This window comes from Falco cherrug, chromosome 7, assembly GCF_023634085.1.
Source record: "Falco cherrug isolate bFalChe1 chromosome 7, bFalChe1.pri, whole genome shotgun sequence".
Lineage (NCBI taxonomy): Eukaryota > Metazoa > Chordata > Aves > Falconiformes > Falconidae > Falco > Falco cherrug.
In genome coordinates this window covers 13,947,598-13,972,223 of record NC_073703.1, presented here as the reverse complement: position 1 = coordinate 13,972,223, position 24,626 = coordinate 13,947,598, and the positions used below count along the sequence as shown (strand labels likewise).

At 37.4% G+C, this 24,626-nt stretch overlaps 1 protein-coding gene across 1 annotated transcript; it reads right to left on the bottom strand.

The window, feature by feature from the left end:
• Positions 1-1,810: 1,810 nt before the first annotated feature.
• Positions 1,811-23,202, bottom strand: BNC1 (basonuclin 1). The gene is made up of 5 exons (XM_005436241.3): positions 23,056-23,202; positions 10,468-10,570; positions 10,064-10,299; positions 6,902-8,829; positions 1,811-4,851 (listed from the first exon to the last, which is right to left on the bottom strand). Exons 1-5 carry the CDS (start codon positions 23,062-23,064, stop codon positions 4,170-4,172), a joined length of 2,958 nt encoding a protein of 985 aa, XP_005436298.1. The 5' UTR covers positions 23,065-23,202; the 3' UTR covers positions 1,811-4,169.
• Between the last annotated feature and the right edge of the window lie 1,424 nt (positions 23,203-24,626).

Genomic DNA, 24,626 nt, shown 5'->3' with positions numbered 1-24,626 from the left:
TTAGTAACTTCATGTAATCCAAAGAGTGCCAAAAGACACGGGAGCCGGGGGGTGGGGGGTAAAGGCAAGGGGAAATTAAAAACCAGTCTACCTTCAGAAACATGTTTGCTAAGGCCACGTGGAAATCTCACCAGCCAGCAAACTGTTCAGAAGAGAAGAGTTTTCCAAAAGTTTTCCGAGTAATTCAAAGCTGACTTGATCATGCTATGCATACTTAATCCAACTTCAACCCTTACCCTTTTATATATTGACTTGCCCTCCCCTCAAATGGGGGGACTGGCAGTAAATGCTGCTCTGAACAAAACCTGTAGCCAGGCTTTCTTTACAAAACCTCTTTGATCCAACCTTCCTTCTCTTATTGCATTGTTGTCTCCTTCCCAATTCAGAGTCAAACTCTCATTTCAGTTTGGAAATGAATGCTCACTTGCAGGCTGAATGGAATCCTTATGGGCTATATCACAAGCTCTAAAGGTATTTTTAGTTTAGCTGCGTTTCTTAAACCTATGCTTGCTGATTAATCAGAAGCTGCTTTTGAACCCTTTTCAAGGAGGACCTGGCACCCTATTTAAAAATCCTTGGATGAAGTCCAAGTAGTCTAGCTGTTTTTTAGGCTTCCCTATTCAATGCAGAGCATCAGACAGGTATTTTCAGAACTTGTTTCTCCACTTTGCTGGATCATACACTGTAAAACTTCACTAAGATTCACCAGAAACAATAACCTCTGGTTTTGCCGCAATTCTTTTCAAAATACTTAGAAAACTGGAGCTATAAAAACAGATCCCTTTACGCTCCATTCAAGATGGATTTCTGCAAATACTGCTGTAAGCACTAGGACACTCATTGTTCCAGAGTGATATAGGCTTGCAACCCAGAACTATGCAAAAATACCTTATTCTGAGAAATTGGATGCTCAAACGTACAGAGTGGCTACCCCGCAGCGTGCATCTGTGCCTTCTTCACAGAAAGATGACAGGATCTAGTTTTTGAGGCTCTTGTTTTCTAATGGGGGAAAAAAAAGAAAACAACAAATAAAATGGAGCAACATACCTGAGCAGCAAGGGTGGGCACATCCAGGCCCAGCTCAAATCTCACGTAAAGATCTGAGCCTCCAACTGTACATACAGCATCACAGAGGTAAATATCTCTGGAACTGAGCCTCAGTCAGTGGAAGCTGCTTCAGCTTTCCAGACTGACCCTGAAAAGCTCAAAAAATAATGGTACTACTATTCTGAAGTGAGGTTGCTTCCTTCAACATCTGTGGCGAATATGTGATACAGGCTGCTATAAGCATCACACATATTTAAAACTAACAGGAGATGTTGAGGCTTGGTCCAGCCACATTGTGGTCATTAGGAGGAGGGAGCTACACAAATGCTTCATGAGATACATATGCTGTACTAGGGGTACTAACGGCTTAGCCTATTCTGATAAATCTCCCATTCTGTCCAGATTTTTGAGAAAAAACAAAAAACCCTTTCCAAAATACAAAGTATAAATAGGGCCCGAAATATCTGTCTTGTAGCACAGTTCTCAATGATATTTGCCTTCTGTTTAGCTGATGGCATTTAAACTAATCTCTACCCTTGCCTACTGCACGAAGAAAAGAAAAAAACCCACCCTTCAATAAAATATCTGACAAGATTTATTACTTTATTTCTAATAGCTCGTTAAAATAATGACACTTCCTTATTATAGAATAAGTTAGCACCATTGTCAAAACAGTGCTCTCTACAGATGGAATGTGTTGTCAGAATTATTTTGTAAAAAATAAAAATGAAGAGTAGTATTTTTTTCAATCACAAAAGCCTACTTTTCTGAATCAACCAGAGGCATTATTATTTGTTTTTATTAACACATACAAAATTATTAGGGTATACAAATGTGTTTCCTTTTTGGACACAGTGAAAGTTGAATTAACGGGCATTACAGCATTCGTTTACATCACACTGTTTCAAAAAAAACCACCGTTTATGATTAAACAAATAGGGTTTTAAATCTATCTACCTATATAAAAAAGAGCTTGAAATAGCTGGATAACAAATCATTGATTTATACTATCAAAAGGCTGGGAGCAATTGTGTTTCCTATGATTGTGTCCTTAGCTTTCAAACCATGATTTCCACTGATATGAGTTCCCATTCAAAAAACACAACCAAACACACCCCACCCAACTCCCCCCAAAATAACACAGAACACCAACCCTCCTCCAAACACAAAAACTCAAAGCAATGGCACAACTTTCCTCAGGCTAATAATTTTTCCTGACAGCTTCAAGCACAAATGGATTATTTTAAATATCACATAAACCTACTGTAAATTAAAAAAATAGAAGATTACTTTTCACAATGCATGGAAACCATTTCTAGTGAGCACAAACATTTACAACTGTGTCATGTTTTTTCCTTGCATAACCCATACTCACACACAAACCAGTTTTCAAAAGAATTAGCGAAATATTCAGTCCACTTTTGTTTCTTTTATACAATATGAAATGGTTACAATACCATAGTATTTTTTAGAATAAGTTAAACATCAAGACATATGGCAATAGCATTGTACTATTATTTCTACATACATATGAAATCCAGAAATTTGGTCTATTTTTATTCAGTCACAAAAAATGAAAAAAGACTAAGATCCAGTTATACTGGAACACTAGACTAGTTCTAGAAACCACAAATACTGTAAGCGCTTTGGTGTAATATGTACAGATTGTGCTGTCGATATCATGCTTGCATACTAGAATTGATCAACAGATTTCAACTGGTGAATTAAAGTAAAAAATAAAAGGTACTGTAAGACTTGCTTTCTTAGTTCTTTTTCTTTTTGGAAATGATTCAGTCAAAGAAGATGCACCACAAGCACACACAGAGCATTTGTATGATGTGACTACAAATTAAATATTAAAGTGTTTTTTAAATACAATGCAAGAACAGTCTTCTTAAGTGCATAGAACATAATGCAGAATACTGTTAATTACAGGGACAAGTACAAAGATATTAAACATTTTAAGATACTGGACAATGTTCTCATAAAAAAAAAAAAAGAAAGAGGTGTGAATGAGAATAAGCATTCTTCTATTGTTACAAAGATCAATGTGTTTTTTCCCCCACCAGTAAGAGAAACAATAACTGCTGAATCATGAAAGATACCTACTGCATCCATTTTATCGCTGTCTCTCAAAGGCTTAGAATTGCTCCTTCAGACTCTTAAGCAGTTTGGGTATTTGGTTGGGGGTTTTTTTCCCCCCATTCTTCTTTTTTCCCATTTTTAACAAAAACTTTTATTTTCCTGAAAGTGGAACTCAGAAAGTGCATATTAAATTAAAGGATTTACTTCCCCCCCCCCCCCCCCCCCCCTTTTATGGATGCATTTGCTGTGCTTTAGAAGTTTTAGCTTAACCTATTCATTCTTTCTATCACTACAATTTATCAGAATGTCTCAGATTTATTCAGGCAACCCTCCCAAGTTAGGGAGCCCCTCCTTTTGCAAAGCAAATGGTATTAAATTCCAAGAAAGCCAAAATACTGCAATTTTTACTCAAGTGAAATGTCAATTTAAAGAGTAAGGACTGCAGGATTTTCAGAAGATTTGGACTGTATGCAAAGTCTTCCAAAATTTGTATTTTATCTTTTGGATTTTGGGATATAGTAAACTGCAAATATTATGTTCAACTAATACTGCAAGTCAGCTTCAGACTGTGTTCAGACTATGGCCTCAGGAACGAAATGGTAGCCCCAAAACTCTCAATGCAACCAGAGGAAACTCACCCCAACCCTTACTAATTTCTTACACGACACAACAACTCATTTAACATGTAAACACAAGGGATGATGGTTCTCATTTGAAGCTCCTATTGTTGGCAAGTAATACTTCACAGGTATCAGAAATACTTTAGTTAATGTCTCCCTATTTCCCCCATTTAGAAGATGCTTTCATTTCCTTACAGAAGCTTTAGCTATTTAACAACAAATCAAACAATTGCACAAAAACTACAGCACCAAGCTTTGCTAAATGAAACTGCTGGCGAGCACACACAGGAGAAAAGAATGTGACGGTGGTTGTTGAGTGGGCTAGAAGTCAAATGAGTTTAAATAAAACTAATGTTAACACATTCCTTAATTGAAATGATTAATTCTTAGCAGAAATAAATTAAGATCAGCATGATCTTACTGTAGGCTAGTTGGTGACGCAGCCAGACTTTTGTGCAGATTAGGGTTTTGACTGTGCCTGTTCCGACTGCGAACAGATGAAAACATTGTGTTGCAACCCGGGACTTTACATTTGTGGAGCTGGCGGAGATGCACAGTTTTGTAATGGGCCCTGAAAGTTCCTTTATTACTGTAAGTTTTTTGACATATATGACAAGTTATTGGCAAACTGGAAGGTAAATTTGTAAAGTTTTGATTAGCTTTCTCAATTAAAGTACAGTCTTGGTAGAGTTCATCATTGGGCATTAGGCTGGGTCCTTCACAGCTTTCATCACTATCATCCAAGGGCATGGTGCATATTTCACTTCCTCCGTCAGAATCCCAAGAAGAATGAGCACTGCTCTCAGATTTAATGCTGGAAGTAGTGCTTAGATCCAGAACAGCTCCATCATTCAATGGATCGTATCCATAACTCTCAGAACAGGGTTCTCTAATTTTGCTCATTGGAAAAACGAAGCTGCCTGTTCTGTTCATTCCTTTGAAGATTACAGAAGTATGTCCAACATGTTGTTTTAAAGACACATCTTGGCAAAACTCCTTAGCCATGTCTTTCAAGAGGTATGTTGCATTGAAATGGTTGTTGAATTCCAGTGTATCTTTAGTCAGAAGCTTATGATGAAGATTTAGGTTTGAACTATGTCTAGAAGAACAAAGACAAGCTTAGCAAGAAAGTGTTTTGCCCCACTTAACAGCTGTTTCATAATGATCATTAACAAAGAAAAAACCCCAATATTTAGTAGCATGCATGCACTGTATACTTCTAATTTGACCCACTGCCACACTGAGAGTGCACATGGATGATTCACACGTGACTGGATATCTGAACTTGCTGGCACTGGCATACACCAGAAATAACTCTACAGAAATCAATGTTTCAGATTTTCTCCTGCATTGTGGATAGCTGTCTGCTCCACTAGATCAAGTGCTGGGCCTAAAAGAGTTGGGGGACAGACTGAAAACCTGTATATTGAACTGAGATCAGAGAATGGACTGAGCAGGGGAAGAAAAAAAGATCCTTTCCCAATGGACAAAACAGGAAAGGAGTGACACCTGAGTCTGCAAAAAATATTGATCTTAAGTACTGTAACTGTGTGCCGGGATACAGCTGTACGTATCAGTACAGAGCTTTTCCTTGGAGAAAGGAATATTGCATTTTATGCAACTTGCAGGTTTTGAATGGGCATCTCCAGATCCATTTTAAAACCACCAAAAGATATAAAATCACTGCTCCTCATTGAATAATATCAATCAGCTTACTGGGAAGAAGTTCTAGGCCCTGGCTAGAAGATTTGGTTTATTTCAAGACAGGGAAAACATTAATTTTTCCCCTTGCCATCATGCTTTAATCAAACCATGAACTGTTCAAAAGGGCACAGAAATATTTTACACTTGCAGTCACAGCACTCTATGTTAAAGTCTAGAAACTTCTGCAAAGTTGTTGCAAATAAATAATGTATTCCACAAAGCTCATGAACTTTCTTGTGGGTTGACTTTTTTTTTTTTTTTAAATAAACCATCTTCCAAAAGCACCTATGTTAAAACTGAACTGAATACATTGGTGTGGGAAGGAATTTGTGGCATGTGAATGCAAATCTTACTGCTGGCCTTCTTTCCTGTGGCCCATATCACAATTACAGTGGAGAGGAATTCACATCTGGGAAGACGCAGGCAGCAGATCAGGGTATGAAGCCCTGCCAGCAGCAGACGAATCTGTGCATCTCAGATGCAGCAGCCAGTCCTCAGAGACTCATCCTCTCTCTGGACTGCATCAGCTGGCTCCAGGACTCCTAGCAGATTACAGACAATCTAAACCTTGTGTCACCCTGAACTACTATCCAGGCACGCTTCCTGCAGCCAAAAGCTGCTGCAACACTGTTACAGGGGAGTTAGAAAACCTAACAACACTTCGTCACGCTTTCACAGGTTTGTTATCCATCACTTATCAATTCAGATGCATAACTGATGGTCAATGATAAAGCTTCAGTTCTTGTTTCTCAGCCTATGCGCATAACAGGCTGAAATAAAATGATTTACAGCAACACAATACTGCAGCTAACAGTAAACTGAATCAAGCTCATGATACAGTTTAGGAATCAGTACACAATCTCACCAAAAAGCACTACCAATGCGGATGTACACCAGATAACATTACTCAGTGCTACTTGAACTAACACTACTTTTGTACTGACACAGAGTAATCTCGCTTTTCTTATGAGCTTTTCCCCACCAGTCTGTTCTGTCAAAATCCTTGAGTGAAGCAAGGACAAGAGCAAGTGAAGATTTCCTGAACTGATCTCATTGCTTTTTCATTGAAGAACACTGTATACATTAAAATACACATGAAAGTACATATTAAACATGTAAGTCCACACATGCATCTACTGGAACATTGCTGAATTCATACCCTTGTGGCTTTCCCTTTACGTTCTAAAGTATTCTTTCAACTATTGCAGGCTTTATCAGTTATGAAATTTTCATGGCTTTATTTAATACCTTGTAGTCTAGTGGAAAGGAAATGTTTCTTTCAATGGATTTTCATTTCATGAATGTTCTGATAAGTTATCGTACCTGTTATACGAGGATACACAGAAAATCTTTGCAGGCTCCATTCCTCAAACACTCATTTTAATTTCAAATTAGGCTCCATTGTGATGGTAAAATAAATACAATTTTGTTTATAATTTTCTTACCTGTCTCGACTTCTACGAGAAGGGAAAGCAGCATTACAGCCCTCAACTGTGCAAATATGCATTTCTTTGAGATGTACATTTTTAAAATGCATTTTTACACTGTAAGGGTTTTTAAAAGTCTTCTTACAGATGTCACAATGAAAGCGGCTTTCTTCCTTCTGAATCCCTAGTGCATGTTGACTGACATGATCCATATCTTTAGAGTCTTCAAAACAAGGAATGGCAGCACCCCTGTTTGACAAAGTGCTGAAAAAGCCCCCGGTCAGCAAGTGGTGTTGCAATTCAGGGCAGTCATTTTTAGGAATCCTGCGCTTTGACTGCTCTTTAATATACATGGGGGGTTCAGTCACTGGTTTTATAACATCATTGTGGTGGTGTTTTGGATCTTCATATATAATCTCATGGGAAACTATTTTTAGTGGTTGATTTTCTTCTGGTTTAACCTCTTTCTCACAGTGATGCAATTCATTCTCAGAGATATCCTTGATGTATTTGTTATTTGGCGTAAAGACAGATTCAAAATACTTTGGGCCCTCTACCCCAGAGACAGATTTCCATGAATTACCTGAATGGGGGTGCTTTTCCACCCTGTCGGTCACCCGCTTCTCTATCTTATGCTCACAGGTCTCAAGCTCTCCATCGCTTACCACTTGCAGACGTGTATCATCTTCAGAACTGGCAATATCACTGCTTTCATTAGGTGCCTCAACAGCTTCTTTCTCTATCTTAATAGGCATGCTTGATTTACGAGATTTCTTCTTGGGTAGCATGTCAAATGGCAATTCATTTGAAACAAGCTGCTCTGGTATTGAGGAAGAAACAAGAGGCAGAGAAGGAAGAGTACCTGGAGTATTAGCAAGCTCAGCTGGTGTGACTGGACTTCGATAAAAAGGAAGAACAGGCTGTACCGTCTTCAGGTTTGGAAAGAGGACACCGTTCTGTCCAATACTGGGAAATCCAGCCTGACCCTTTGAATCTGTACAAGAGTTGGCATAGCTAGTAATAGTTCTGCTATCTGGAGTTAAAATTGTAAATTCTGTCCTTTTACTATCTCCAGGTCCAGCAATGGTCAAACCATTTCTTAGATCTTTATCCCTGTTATTTCTATTCATTGGCATATGGAGTCTGGGGTTAGGATTTGCACTATGACGATTTCGACTACGCAAAGAGCTAAATACCATATTGCAGCCCTCAATTGTGCATTTGTGCTTTATCTTCAGATGAACAGCATTGTAATGTATTTTCAAAGTACCTTTGTCATAAAATGTCTTTTCACAAGCAGTGCAGAAAACACGCCCTTTCCTTGGCCCGGCGCCATTTTTTTCCACAGATTTAATTTTGTTTTCTGGAGATAGTGCTGTCATTTCAAGCTTTGCTGCTGTATTATGTGAACTGGAATCACTTAAAAGGGCATCATCTTCTGTTTTAGTGGTGATATCTGGACCATTTATGCTCCTCTCATTTTCAAGTTGAAATGGCGCAGAACTAGAAGTTAAGAAGCTGCTTTCAGAAAATGGTATCTGAACATCTTGTTTAGTTTCATTGCTATGGTCTTGACCTTGCTCAATCAAATGTCTTTCTGGTGGTGAACCTATCAAAGGTGGAGGCACTGGGCTGAAAAACTGAAACGGCAGCATGAAAGCCATGTTATTTACAATATTCTCAAAGGGATGAATGTTGGTGGGACTCATTTTGTCCAAGGAAGCAGAAAAATTAGGACTGTGTTGATTGCAGCTCTCAATGAATGCCCTAATATCCAAATTGGCAGTCGGTGGTGGTATTATAATCGATTGCCCTTCTTTCTCTTGAATTGCCATTAACTCTACAATGGACTTAGTTTCTCCAAAACGAAGAAACTGCTGCAAAGTAGCCAGTTCTTCTTCAGTGGTCATTATGCTCCAGTGATCCAGCACCTTTCCCGAAGCATCCTAAAGCCAAAAATATTTAAATGAATCGGACATTAGTTAAGGCAAACAAAAAAACCCTCCCCCCAAATCTCACATTTTTTTAGGGACTAAAAAGTCTTCTCTAGTGAAATGATAACATCATTCTATTTAGCGAGAGATTAATGCAATCTGGTGGTACTTTCTTCCAAATTTTACCACATTGGTGATATAATTTCTTTCTGAACGGACGGTAATACTTTCCAATAAACTATTTTTTCCCACAAAAATTAAGATGCATCATTTGAACAACAGTTAGTATCATGTAAGTACAGACAGCAGAGATGAAGCAATCAGACCAAGATTTAGCTCCTCATTTAAGTCAAGTATTCTTTCATTGCAAGTTTAATAATCTTCCAAGCAACTAAGATCAGAGAACAAATGAACCTGTATTGATCTATTGCCAGTGTTCACAGAGCACAGCTGTAATTACACTAGAGTGTTGGAGTTCTTTCAAACTCTAGCTATGCCTAACTTTTCCCAATAACTACAATAAATATTTTATCACAGAACATGTATTTGATGGCCTACTGAGATTTTTCACAGTGCATGTAAGAGTTTCTAAGATGATGAAGAACGTAACATTATAAATTTTTCATGTGGTAGAGGTTCAAGGTAATTGATTCCATATTTTTAATCCTAACACTAAAAAGCAAGATTATCAAGAACATTAAATATTGATTCGTGTCATAATGTAAGATCATAATGTTACTTTACATAAAAGGTAAATTCCACAGTGGCAAAGACTAACATCAATGTAAGCACATAGGGCCAAATTCATCCTTGATGTAGCTCCAGTAAGGTCAGCAGCACTACACGAGAGATGGATATTGTCCCTGGTGTTTAAAGTGATGGTGAGTTTATTTGTCAATGTATTATTCTGCTGTATAAAAGTAAACTCACTGTTCAAGTAATACTAGAGTAAATTCTGAAGCCTTTACTTTGATACATTCCCAGTAATTTGTTCTTTTTATCTTGGCTTACTTTTGTTGATAGATTTGAGCAAAGTAGGAAGATTTCAGTTAAGCCTGCCTAAGAGGAAAACAACGACCAAAAATCCACACTTTCTTTTCTGGCACTGAGCTTGTACAAGTCTATTACTGCCTATCAGATGTACCACACTGTTAATGCATTGTGAACCACTGATAAGACTGAGCTAGAAAACATTATGAAATACTACTTAGCTATCATATTTATATAAAAAAGCCCCTCTAAATACCTGTAGCACATATCCACGTATATAATCCTGTAGTGTCCAATCCAGAGCATGCAGAATCTGTATCACCTCTTCCTGCTTCAGAACACTGAAAAGCCGATCTAGCAGAATTTTAAGGCGCACGGGAATGGCTTGGGTTCCATACAACATGAGGCTACTGATATCAAACACAACATTGGATTGAACTATTTCTACCTGGCTTGATGGGTAGAGGTTGGGAATCCTTAATTTGCTCAGAGCTGAAAATAAAATCACAAAATATAAATAAACTTGAGTCACAAGAGGCAGATAAGATTGAATGTAACTCATATTGGAGGTGTGTGTGGGGATGAGGGGTGACATCAAATGCATGCTTTAGTGAGGAAGATCCTAAAAGGTTTTATATAGATCGTAAGAACAAATATTACCATGTGCTACCCATCCATGCCGGCATTGGTCACATTGTCGCTGATTTATTTTCCCAGGTTTGAAACACTGACAACTACAGTTCACCAGAGTGCATCGGATAGCCTGGAAATCAATAGAAAGGATAATAGGTAATATATAAGCACCATCTAGAGCATGCAGATTATACATATACAATACACCCATAAAATCCATATGAATGGACAGAGTTAACATAGCAGCACATACCTACCAACATGCATATAGATCATCCAGGCAAAACCTGAGTTTTGCAAGACCACCTCTGCTTTAAAGAGAATCGGTCACCAGCTAGAGCACTGGAATATTGTGGAGGCAAAATATTTAATAACATACAAAGCAACACTTCTGTGAATTTATTTAGGTTGAAGTGCATTTATAACAATACAGAAGTGTTGTTTCGCATTCATCTAAGCTATGATCTTCATGTAAGATCACTTTGTTCAGGAAGGTTTGAAAACAAAGACATACAGATGAAAGTCCCGCTCTCTTCAAGTTTTGCTGGAGCTCCATGCTGCAGTATAGGAAGTTCTAACAAGCAATATGTTAGCTCTGCATAGATGCCATCCCTTACGTACAGCAGCATCCACATAGAATATATGTAACCTGTCAAAGATACCGGAGTTCACTAACACTTCTCAGTAACAAAGCTCACCAAAAAGTACTCCAACGCCTCAAAGACTATAGCAGTCACATTTTGTAAGGGAAATGTTTGAAAGATAATAGGCCAAACAGAGCACAGAAACAGACAGCAACCAGTTGCACAGTTCAATTTGTGCATTACTTTACTCTCACCAAGGTCATCTATAATGCAAATCAAATTAGTATTCAGATGTTCCTGATCAACAGGGTGATACGAACTTGCTTCCTGGAATATATGCTTCCTTCTGTATGTGCCCATCTGCTGCAGAAGGCAGGCAGACAACTCTGAGGTCCTAGTTAAAGCTCCGTAGGGGTTGCTATAGAGCAAAACATTTGTAAGCTTCTGTATTGCTTAGATCTGATACTGAGAATAGTTCCTGCACAAATGGAATATTTATTAAAGAAGGAAAAGTGAAGAAATTAACATGTAGGAGGTCTGCACTGGAATACAAAAAAAAAAAAGTTAGATTATGAAGTTGTAATATGACTGCATTTTTCTGTTTTTAAACCAAAACTTTTCACATTTTAAAGTACAGAGAGGCAAGTATGAAGTAAGGCAAAGGTATGCCCACTATGGGCTGCTACTCCTGCTCCTAGGGTCTTATGCAAAACGGCAACTTCCACTACTTATTAACAGCCATAGAAAAGAAAGACAAGACTCAAAGGAAAAAGTAATGTCTTTTCAGGCATGCCCCCATTGGCACTTTTGGGAAACATACAAAGCAGCAAGTTTTTGGACCACCAGGCTAAGAAAGATTGATGCAGGAAATGTTTTAAATGAAAAGGACATGAGACAAAGGTAATTTAACTTAGATTTGCAACAGGCATTTCTTTAGGCTTGAAGATTTTGACTGACTTGGGGCAGAAGAGGACACTACATAAAACAGTCTACTGTGAACAAGCATATGCAGGACATTTGGGTGCCTAGTGCTTTACATGATTGGATTTGGACTGAGATTTTAAAATCTCAGCAGCTGGCTTACCAAGGAGTTAGCTTACATGTACATCTCCAAACTGCAGTGACTTGATTCTGAGATTCATCGTTATTTGAAGGATCAGAACAAGCGGCAACAAGGCTACTGAAATCTCTGAATCACTCTGCCTTTAGTTTTTTAAAGGAGCCATTACAAAATACTGAATTCTTGAGAAAAGCTCTGTGCTCCCCATAAAGTCGTAAAATACACATCAGTACCCTACGCAGTCTGAATTACTTCACTTTAATGGATGATATATTTTCACTTAGATGCTAAAATACTTTCATATAACAATAAAAAGCCACAAATTTCTTATGGAAAAGTTGGACAAAAAGGTTATAGGTGGCTGCTAATTCAGTTCTACCAAACAATAGCAAATAATATGATATCAAACAATAATACAGTTCAAGCCTTCTACCTCTGTACATATATAACATTTTCTAACTTGCACAGACTGAGCCCCTTCCATAGGCAACTGTGCTAGGTTTGGTAAGCATTCCATGAATGCATCTTTTGCAGTCCCTCCAGACAAAATTACAAGAGTACTTCCTTTTTCTGCAAGAAGTAACAGAAATATTCACAATGAAAAAAGCTGTCATGATGATAAGTTAATTAAGATTTCAAAATTTTTTTCATTCCTTTTCCTTTGGACCTGTTCCACAAACCACTGACCCTTTTTCTATTTTTTCTTCTTAATTTGTGTACTTAGACAAGAAAGATATACCGCACAAGATCACAAGATCTTGCATTTCATAGCTTTGTGTAAGATCTTTCCTCTATATGCTACATCTTTTATTTTGTTTTCCTGTATATGTGTAGAAGACTGCACATGCAAAACCCAGAAAAAGTAAAAGGAAGACATTTTGTTTTACATATATGAAAGTGGTTATTAAAAAAAAAAAAAAAAAGAGTCCAGCTCCCCTTTTATTCTAAATATGGAATTGATCCCCGCTCAAGTCAATACATTGCTGCTTCTGGACATCCAGTCTTAGATGTAGTTAGGTTGCATACTGCTAACATATCAAAGGTACACCCTCAAATCAGGGATCTGTTGCTGACTTAAAAAATTACTTGTAAGAATCCCTGAGAAGAAAGAAGCGTGATTTTCAGATTGGTATAATTTCCCTTCATTTGTGCTTGTCAGATTCTGTCTCCTAAAACTTTTCTAGCAACATTTGTGTTAATATAGTCACAGAGAGTATATAACATGGCAAAATTGACTTTTAAATCATCAGTGACTCACAATTTTAAATCTCCATTCATTGTTCGACTTAAAAAAGCACTTGTAAAAGAGGCACTTTGATTATCTCCCAAATTAACTTATATCACTTTAATGAAGAGAAATTTAGCAAAACTTCATGAGATTAATACACTTGCCTTTTGCCTGTTAATCCTACTATCCTTAATACGCCTATTCTAAGGTACTGTAATTACATCAAGTCATTTAATGAGCATTATTTTCCCAACAAGTGAAATGTACACACAGTTTCATTCTACAGAACAAAGGAATAACTTTCTAGATTGCATATATGTAAAGCTTAAAAATCGCAATTAAAGGATTGGAAATGCAGATGGAAATTAAAGTGGAAATTCTTTTAAGTGCAATACTTTCATTCAGGTCGATTTTTTAGTTTCATTTTCCAGAAACTTAAGGCAAATATTTAAAAATAAATCTTATGCTATCATCAAGGATCTTGTTACTGCTTTCCAGTCACTCTTTTCCTCACAAATGGATCTTTCCAAATCCATTATCAGAAACACTTCATTTTTAAAAAAATAGAGTTGAAAATTCTGATCAAAATTTTCTGTGGTTTTAGCAGCATGGCTGTGGGAATCTGAACATCAGATTTTTAATACAAATGATTCCTCATGAGGAGAGACAGATTAACCATTAAACTGGCTACTGAAAAACATTTAACTACTAATCACTGAAAAAGAAATCTTAATATCTGTTGCCTGAAAGTCATGACTGCTGACATCTTTTTTGCCAGATATTGATGTGGCTTCGATTATGCTTTAAAAGTTACTCAACATTTCTTTACAACTCACTTGCAGCCTTCACAGCTAAACAAAAATACAAGCTAACGGAACAAATTCATTTTGATTCTGAGTTTATAATCAGGCTTCGTTTTATAAAGCAAGTTTGAGATCATCTGTGGTCTCCTGAAGTCTTTTGGGACCTATGTTCACTCGCAACATACTAACAGCAGGTGTAAAAAAATGCAGCAAGAGAAGGGCAGTATGACTGTACCAAATTTCATTCACTGTGTAAGTGTGTTCTGGTTTGACAGCACTTTGGCTTGGGAAATAAAAAGTCAGCAAATACTGAAGACCCTGTCAGGACCGAATTAGAGATCTCTGCTCACGCTAGAAAGTCAGTCTGACTCTCTGCATGTAGTGAGAGCTCCAAGTGCAGACTCCAGTAAAATGGAAAAGCAAGTCCCAGATTATCCTGGTAGTATTCAATGTCAGTAATGCACAGGACAGCACCCTTGCTTGTTTCTGGCATCCAAGAAAAACCTTTGTCTTCTTTGCATAAAGCTACCCTCACTTAGAAACTGCTTTTTTTAAGCTGCTGCCATCACATGAAGAGCATGAGAGCTTTGCTGCTCTGCTATAAGGATTGCTGACAAAATGGTGTTGTTGATGTTGTGTTACAGGAACATCTTCTGAAAGCAGGGGTTACAAATTCCTATCAGTTTAAAACATAAGTTTGAAGAAGAAATAGGAGTTACATGAAAGAAATGTGTGTGAGAAACTTTCATTAGGTGAGATACAGCAGGTATCGCTTTTCATGTCCTTTACTGAGGTATTCAATCCATGAGGCCATGTCTCCTATCCCAGAAAAAGTAATCCTGCTGAATATATGTAACCCTCTGAGAAAGGAAAGAAGTGGGACAGGTCCCATTTCTGCAGAATAAACTTGCAGTGGCTCCACAGTGAGAACACTTGTGGAAGAAGAGACAAACTTTATAAGGGGGGAAGAAGATCAATTAGTAAAGCATTAGAATTTTTCTTATCTCTCAATCAGCTAAAACATGAAAGCCTTTTTACTTCTTAGAGTACAGGTAACAATTTTCTCACATATTAAGAATAATCCATGGAAATTAAGCTCTCTTTTTGGATTGTAGAAACAAAATTAAGCATGGTACATACGTCTGGTTATTAGGAAATATTTTCTTGCTTACACCTTGTAAAAGATTTGCAAAAGGAGTAAAAGGATGGATACATTTACCATCTCTTAATTTAGAAGTACAGTCAACAGCTAAATCAAAGGCCAAATGCAAATCCACATGCATCTTTTAGTAAAGAAAACAGTAACTATACATGAGTGTGAAGTTGCCTTCCTGTCCAATTTGTTTTCTTTCCTGTTTTTACTGTTATCCACCAAGTTTCTTGTGGTTGCAAAGTTTAAATAAGTCTTCCCTTTTCATCACCCAGTTACATTTGATTAGTTCAGCATTTGAATCCTTCGAGCAACCACTGAAAGCAGAGACAAATTTAAAAAACCTTATCTTGAGCATCTCCTTCAATGCTGTACTTTTCCACATATTATAATGAGAAAAGCTTTGCTCTGTCCATTTTTTGTCAGGCAACTTTTGCTGCTTCCCCTAGGGATATATTCCACTGATAAATTATACCAACTGTCAGTTTTTTCATGTTTTAAAACAAATTTTCAATTTACATTTTGTCCACCTTTCTTTCACTGTATCACAACCCAGCTGTGCTTATCTGTATGAAACTAATAATATCTGGTTTCATCTATCCCACATGTCTTTGTATCCATTCTGTCCACTCTATAGTACATATTTAGCCCTTGTGCATGTTCTTCCTAAACACAGTTTCAGGTTTTGATACTCTGTTGAGCTCCCTGCGGTTTACTGGAACTAAAATATATCCCAGTGTATTTCAAGTACAATCACAAATGGTGTTGGGCTGCTCCAGATGGTGCAAATATTTGTTGAAGACCTAGCCCAACAATTAAGCCTAAACTACATGTTGATATTATATCTGTTAGAGTTTAGATTAAGCATCTTACATCTCTGTTGTTCCTTGGAAGTTTCAACGTATTCCAAGTTTAGTAAGGCTATGAATCCCACCTGCCTGTAGAGAACATTAGGAGGGCCCCTGCAGCATCTTCAGGGAAAAGCTCTGGGCAATCTTCTTCTTCCCGACATGCTCACCTCAAAGAGGAAATGGGTTGCCTGGAGGATGGACAGAATATGGAAATCCTTCGCTGCCTGTAAGTAGAGCTGGGAGGACACACAGGGAACGGGGAAAAGGGGGACCCTCACCAAGTAATAGTGCACTGAAATGCACTGAAACATACTGCAAGTACCGGTCTTGTGTGATGGCAGGGCCAATTTGAGAGTTACTCTGCATAAAGTAGACTTGGCCCATGCTGCAACCCGAACATGTTCAGCTCAGTATTGTGGTGTTTTCTTCTGTCATGTGTTTAAGGTTCTCAGTTATGGCTGTGGTTAAAGCTATACTGGTAAGTTACATGTCACCAATAGTATACATACACTGCCCGCCTTTAACAGCTTCAGCCCTTGAAACAAAGGGATTTCCACTCCTGTACATTTATGCCTTCTCAAGGGCATTTGGTTGTTGCAAGTTCTGCTGTTTCTATACTGAAGTTTAAAAATCTTGAAGACTAAAATAATTACATAAAATTATTAGAACAAGGAAAAGGTCCTTATAAGATTTCTAATTGCAACGGGCTGAATGTTGCACACATTTCCGATGTTACCTCACAAAAAAATGTTTCTTACAAAGTAACAGTTGCTGTTAATACTGTTATTTAATAAACATAATAAGTAACAAGTATCTTCCTTAAGAAGCAAACAAGTCTTAACAGTTTGTTATATCCAGACAAGAGTCTGGTATCTTCCATGTTTTGAGCTTTTAATTAAATAGAGAAAAGTTGCACATGGATGTGAGAGAGTAAACAGCACTGACCAAGAGCTCCAACCTTCTCCATTACAGACATATTTAAAATGCTAGCGCCCTAGATGATTCATTTGACAAACTGCTTATTAACAAAATAATTTAGCAAAATTCTTGCCTCCTGCTTAAGAGACCAACTAGGAGAGAGATGGGAAAGATGGAGATGAGCCACAACTTGCCTTTTACAGTGCCACTGAACACAAAGTTACACTCACAACTCAGTTCCTAAATCCACAACTGCTCCTCAGTAACTAGGCTGGTTTTCATACACATTGATCGTGTACACACCTACCAAGCTGAGGAGGTGCAAGAACCTTTGAAAAACTCAGACACAAAGCTTTTGTTTCAGAGGCCAAACATGAATTTAGGAGTTGAACTTAACACCTACTGTGCTGAAAATTTTGGCTGGTGCTGATACCACTCAACTCCCACTTACCCCTTCTCTGTGGGGAAAATATGTTGTGATTTTTACTCCTAAAAGAACACAAAGGCCACAAGTTGAATACATTTTCTAGATAAGACCACAGAATACATCCCATTAATTATCTGGATCCTTATGTATATATTCATATTGTTTATTTGGGCTCAGATACCAAAACCTGACCTCCTTTTAAACAGCCACAGCCTAAGAATACACGTAAACAGAGTATTTACAACCCAGATCCTGCAGCATGTTGCATTGCCCCATTATCCTCTCCCTCAGTGGGGCTGAACAAAGCCAGTTTTGGCCTGGGATTTGACTGGATCTCCCTCTTGTGGGTGCAGTCGAGCATCTTGAGCTGAAAATGCTTATTTTTCCTTGCAATAACTGACTAAAGCACCCCGCAAAATAGCCAAAAAAATGAAGGAGGGAAGTAAAAAAGCTCGGTAAGATTTGAAATTAGGTAATACCTTCACACAACAGCAACACCGCATCAAATCAACCATAGTTGTGGATTTAAAAGACAGTTTTAGCTGGCTACTGAATTGCGGGCCACAAGGTCCTCGTCACCACTTTGTTAACAAGTTTTTTGAACTGTGAACAGTTCTAAGAGCGAGGAGCGGAGATAAGAGACTAAGCTAAATACAGACTCACAACCCTACAGCCAATTTGGGCTCAGCGGCAGCTTTCACGGCTAACAGAGAGGAGCTCTGGGCAGTCTCGGGCAACGCAGCTGGGCGAGGAAGCCAAAGGCAGCCATTTCTGAGAAAGGCAGCATGCTATAAGGCCAAACTTTAATCACAGCGTAACTTGTGGGATGAAAATCACTCCTCATGCATGTCACTTACCCTAAAGGGCCCCTTAGGGCAGCTCTTATTAATGGCACTGTCAAAATAATTATAAAGAGAAAAGAATGTGCGTGTGCGTGTGAGCACACACACTCAGACTGCTACTCTTCAAACAAAAAGCACTGGACAGTAAAACTTAATTTTGCTGTTCAGCAACGTGCTTGTAGATACATTGGCTTATGCTGCAATTTATCTTACTTGTTAACAACAGGTGTGTGCTGACAGACAGCTTGGTCAAGCCCAGGAACATATTTAGATCCTCTTTTATTGTTTGGTTTGGAAAAGCAAATAAACAAGAAATACAAACTGAGGAATGAAAAATGTCACATAATATTATTATCTTACAGTTGTTGTTTACTTTTGATTCTGAAACAGACTACAATGCTACAGTTCCCATGGCATACCTTCCCTAGCCTGCATGGGTCAGGAGCACTTCGCTGAGTATTAAGTAGTGCCTACCACAAGATATTGAAGTAAATTCCCTTTTTAATAAATTTACAGGAAAAATCTCTCTTATTAGTGCATTTCAAAAATGAGTAACATATTGCTCCATACTGTGAGAAAAATTGGTCAGGCTTTAGGGGTAAAGGTAAGTCACCGAATAGAAATGGCATGAAATTTCTTATGATAAAGCACTAGATGCTATTTAATCCAGCAAATAAATTGCACATGTACTATTTACCCATATTGACATGTATGCATATCATATTAAATGCTGAAACTTACAGACCTATCCATGAACCAAAGTTTAATTAAATATTTAATTCCAAGCCCTACATTAGCAAGAAATAAATGTTATAAACACAAAATCACAAGTATCAGAGAAATGAAGAATATTAGTATAAATCAACTGCAAGCCCTTTAAAATATGTCTTTAACTCTTTACCTAGTTTATAAAATATTATATGGGCGCAATGTGGGTGAGTTAATGTTTCAGACAATCCTAACTTTTTCAGGTCCTCATACCACTGCTTAAGTCTCAAAGCCATAAAATATGCATGCCTAAATTTTTTTCTTTTTTCATGTCACAGAGCGAAGACATAGATTAAAGGATAAAAGAAAAAATAAAAGTTCTCTGAAATATTTAATGTTACACAATTTCATTTAATGCAACTTCATAAGTTTTAAACCCAAACAGTATTTGTACATATACACATGATACTATCTATGGTGCTACAGTTATGCAATATTTTATGCAACAGTGTAGCTCCATTGGTTATTTCACAATTTAAAACTTAGAATTCCTTTTTATTGAACACAGGTGAGGAAATTTTTAAGTGGCTTTCAGACAGAAATTGGCTATTTTCAAATGAAAAAAAATATGCATTTCTCACTGATAATCAGCTATGTTTGAAATTTGAATTCAAAAGTTTGCTCTTTTTTTTTTTTTTTTTTTTGCTATTTGTTTAAAGAAACTATTTTACCATGGTTTTAAAGTGTGGAATGAAAATATCATTATTCTTTATTCTAAAATGACTGAAGTCTGAAATTGTCACTTTTCCTCATTCCCTTAATAATTTTATTTTTTAGCCTGAATATTGAAATTTCAGTCCCTAAGCAGAACTTTTAGATAGCAACTAGCAACAAAATAATAAGAAATAAAAACTAAAAAGAAGAAAGGTGATGACAATTGCTGTAAAACTTCAGCTGTAGCATCTGCTAGGATCAAAACGGCTGGCTGCCCAGCACATAGGAACTGTAAGAGTTCCTGCACCACTGAAGCCAGGAAGGGCAGGGGATGACCCAGAGGGCCAAAACTTTTTTCTTCCCTGCATTTGGTGGATGTTTTGCTGAAATAATGAATTCAAGATCCATACCTGAATTTTAGCTTAAATCTGCATGAAAAATGTTTTAATAAATGCCAAATCATACAAAAAGTGCTCTTAAAACATGCATATGTAGCAAGACTTGTAATCTAAGATAAAACGAGAACTTTTCTGTTCTTATCAGAGGTCTATTTAATATTATTGTAATGAAGTCTTTATTACTGAAAACAAAATAAATCGCTGGCTTGTTTGATTGGAAATGGAATGACATGCTTAATGTTGTATGAACAGATTTTTTAACAATATCATGAACAGACACAGAAGCTGGAAGTCAAGAAACTCGGTATCAAAAGGCCAAACCTTACTGCAGCCTAAGTAGGCAGAATTTCATCTTGGCTATAGTAAAAGCCCATGAAATGGCCCAACACTTGTAATAATTTTTCCTGTTTCTGGGACTACTTAGCTCTCCTTCAGGTTTGGATATATTTGCAGATACTGTAAGTTTTACAGTTCTGAATAGGTTGTAGATGGTTTGGTAGTTCAAAGAATAAACAGAACAATTACTTTTTAAAAATCAATCAAGCAAAAATCCATATATATTAAGAGGAACAAAAATATATTTTCCATAACATAAGATTAGTTACTTTTTAAATGTTCACTTATTATTAAAATAAAAGCTGATTAAGCTGCAAACTACTAAAAACTTGAGTTTATTTCAAACAGAAATGCACAATTATACTGATTATAAGGAAAACTTACTGGCATTATAAACATAATGATAAATAAATCTAAGGGATAACACGATACTTTCTTTGAAAGTCCATATTTTTTCCCTTTTCTGTAAAAGAAGCAATTAGAAAGGTATTCTTCAATGTATATTGTTCTAATCACTAGAACAAAGAAAACCAACGGCCACTGTTGTTAGTAGTTAAAAATAATGCTAGTCCTACTTTGCACCATGACCTGAAGTGGAGTGAGGCTCCCCACCTCCCACTCCTCCAGCACTAAGAGCTAAGCCACAATTTCAGTATTTTAAAACCAAAGTACAGAAACAGAGACTTGTCTAACATAACGCTTGCATATTTTTTCAGCAAACTGCAGCAAACAGAACTGTATTTTCCAAAAGGATGTTAAAAATAGAAGCATATGATCTTTTCCCACCTAGAATTGTATCCTTACAATTAAAGACTATTAGCTGGCATCCCTTTTAACCGTCAAACTCAGACAGTGGCAGTTCTATAGCCACAAAGAGCAGCAGTAAATGAGAAGAACATGTTACTACACTGCATTTGAGAAAGTTTGGCTCCAAGCTATGCACTGATTAATATCAGATCTCCTTCTTTACTTGCCTCTTGACAATCTTGTCACATCTGGCTGACAAATCCTTACAAGCTTATCCAAACCAAGGCAGCCCAGATCATGCTCCGGGAGTAGCTTGAAGGAAACGGCAACACCAGCCATGCACTGATGTGCCATCATGAAACTAATGAAGCTGACTTCACTTGCAGACTGCAGGAACACGAAGAAACACAACATGCCTCAAGGTTTTGCAACATAACGCAGAGTTAGCTCACCAAAAGATAAGACAAACAATCAGCTCCTAGGTTCAAGAAGCCAAGTAGTTACATGAATTACAAAAAATTATATAGAAATCGCTTGAACAACAATCTCAACTAAATGAGCACAATAAACTCCAACTTCAGATCAGCTGTGGAAATTGACTGCTAAATGCCTTTCAAACAATGGTTTGTTTTAAATTAAAACATAACCAGTTTATTTCATTTTTTCTCTCCCACATCCCCAAAATATCAGACTGTTGCCTGCCTCACAGGTTATTCAACTGAAAAATATTCAAAAAAAAAAGAGATGGGGGGAAGAAAAAAAAAAGAGAGGGAAAAAAAATAAGTAGTGTCACTTTTTATCCATAGGATTTTACAGAAGGATAAACCACAGCCTGTGTATATCAGTAGTCCTCCCCTGGGTTAGCGATCTGCCCTCTCCTCATTTTTAAACTCAGGATTCGTTACACAGAGGACTAGAAGTATTTGGCTAATTAATAAATCAGAAAGTAAAATGCTCTGTCTTAAACACAACTAACAAAACCTCATTATGTATGAGCTGACAATTAAACCATGTTTATTTTTTGCTATGTGTTGAAAAAAACAATCAAAATAAATCAAAGTGTCTTTTATTCTGATGCATTTAACCTCTTAATTAGCGCAATATATTTTAAGAAACTGACTGACTCTCCCCATACACAGACAGACAGACTCATTCTCTCCCCCCTGCTCCACCCCCTACCCCCTACCCCCCCCCCAAATACGAACAGACTGATCCTAAGAAAAGAATTACCGGCCTTATTTTCTGGAAGCTAAATAGTCAACAATAAATTGTATATAAAGGACAAACATTAGACTCCACTTTAGTGGTAATTTCTAAAGAACTTCGTAGTGAAATTACATTGTTGTCTGCTCTCCAGTGCATTTATACGTCACGATAATGATAATGTATCTGCTTAAAGCACTTGACTCAGAACACATCTGAGTCACAAATCATAGAATTTATTGCTATTAATGTATATTGAGGACTTGTACAATTAAACATTGTCAAGTATTTATGATTTGCATGCTACTACTTCGATTGGAAAACAATTACACAAGTGATGGCTCTGCTTATTATAATCAGCCTGCAATTCTGCATTACTTACTGTAGAACAGAAAAGTCATTCAGTTGTTAGTGCACAGCAGAAAGAAAAACAGGATTTTTTACATAAACTAGTTTTCTACTTTCAGAGTATCTTTTTGTGATTAAGAAAAGGAGAGTACAGCTCCCTACAGCTCTCATCTCCATTGTTCATTACCCAAAACAACACCATCGCAAGATTTTTTATATCTCCACAGTGCATAACCACAAATAAAAGTTGCACAGTAAAAATACACATTCATATAGAACTGCAAAGAACTTTCCTTACCTCAGACATTCTTACTGTGCTTATGTTTCCAGAGCTATAAAACAGTTTCCCATTCCCTCAGTGAGTTGTACAAAGAAGTACTGGAAACACTCCTGCCTGTACAAGTACTAAGGCAGAACCATCACACGCCTCTTTACTCTTGTCTGACTCTGAGCACCTCAAGGTCTGATGTATGCTCAGGCTGTGCACAGGGGAGTGAAATAAGATCCTCCCCCTTGGTGTTCTCCAGACCTACAGTACGAAGTTGTGTCTGCCTCTCACCTCTGCAGCCAGCTCTCACCTCGCTGCCCCGGAGTGGTGTGCTCCAGCGTGCTCCTCCAGTCGCAGGGCAGTCCCCTCACAGCTGGCTTGAAGAGGGCATGACACTCATCTTTCACAGAGATTTGATCAAAAGGAGTCACGGAGGCTTGAGGCGCTCCTAATGCAGTGCGAGGAGATTCTACCTCTGCTCTGGCAGCCTAAGTAATGCATTAAATCAATGCAGCTGACCTAAGGCCTATTACAGTTTTTTTTTTTTTTCTTCTTCTCAGACTGTACAACTATCTGCAAATAAGCTATGAGGTACTTATTAAAATTACTTATTTTGAGCGTCAGAGTGTTGTTTTTCAAATTGCAGCTGCTGTGGTGTTTTTTTTTCTTTCTTCTTTTTAAACATTTGCAGGTTTCAGAGGTTCACTGAGTGGGGCGTGTGTTTTTTAAACTTAAAACATTCCCCCCTATCAACTTACTTTTGAGTTAGGGTTGAGTTTTATTTTTTTTTATGAAGTTGAAGCTTCCTATTAACAGAAGTACAGGTCATAAAGACAGGAGAAGAATTACTTTCTAGTAATTGGGCCAAAATCTGGTTTCAGTTATTCAGGTGTTGGGTTGCATTCATGAGTTAGAGCAGGATTTTTGTCATAGTCATTTCTCACCTGTTTAAAAAAAAACACAAAATAAAATCCCAAACAGAATGCTTCTCGCCTCCTCTCTACTCTTGATTCTTGTAGATAATTTCTTGACACTCCTCTAACCCAGGAATACACCGTACTATACTCAGAGATAGTCACATTGAACTCAGTGGGAATCCTTGTAGGAACATACCAGGACAATACTGGACCACATGAATACCTGTAATCCCATAGGAAAGACAGCAGGAAATAAGATGGCTGTAGGGAGAAGACAGCTAACGTATTATTATTGTTGGTTAATTTGTTGTCTTCTTCTAATCCTATTTACTGTTTGCTAGATATATGCACAATGCTTAAGGAGACAACCTAATTTATAGTTTACTAAATACTGGACTACAGTTAATGTTAACTCCAGGGCAGTAGCTGGAACCAGGCCAGAATAAAGCCAATGTGATACCAGAATCTGGTCCCATAGAGCACGACATGAAGCAGATGCTTTCCCTAAATCCCTGGTTTTCTCCATCCTATACCTTATTTCTCCCCTTGAGCTATTGAACAAGATGGAAAAACAGAGAGGGAGATTTAGTTTCATAGTATGGGCTACCAGATACTTCTATCAAAAAACACTGACGTATGAGAAGAGCCAACCACAGGTGGTGGCTTGGTTCTTCCCCAGCAGAA

Bases quoted from the DNA above. Each gene is read 5' to 3' on its own strand.
- BNC1 (XM_005436241.3), bottom strand. The intron at 10,300-10,467 runs GTAATATTTGTT...TTTTATTTTCAG, and splicing joins GCATGGATGGGTAGCACATG to CTCTGAGCAAATTAAGGATT. The intron at 4,852-6,901 runs GTAAGAAAATTA...TTGTTCTTCTAG, and splicing joins TCTCGTAGAAGTCGAGACAG to ACATAGTTCAAACCTAAATC.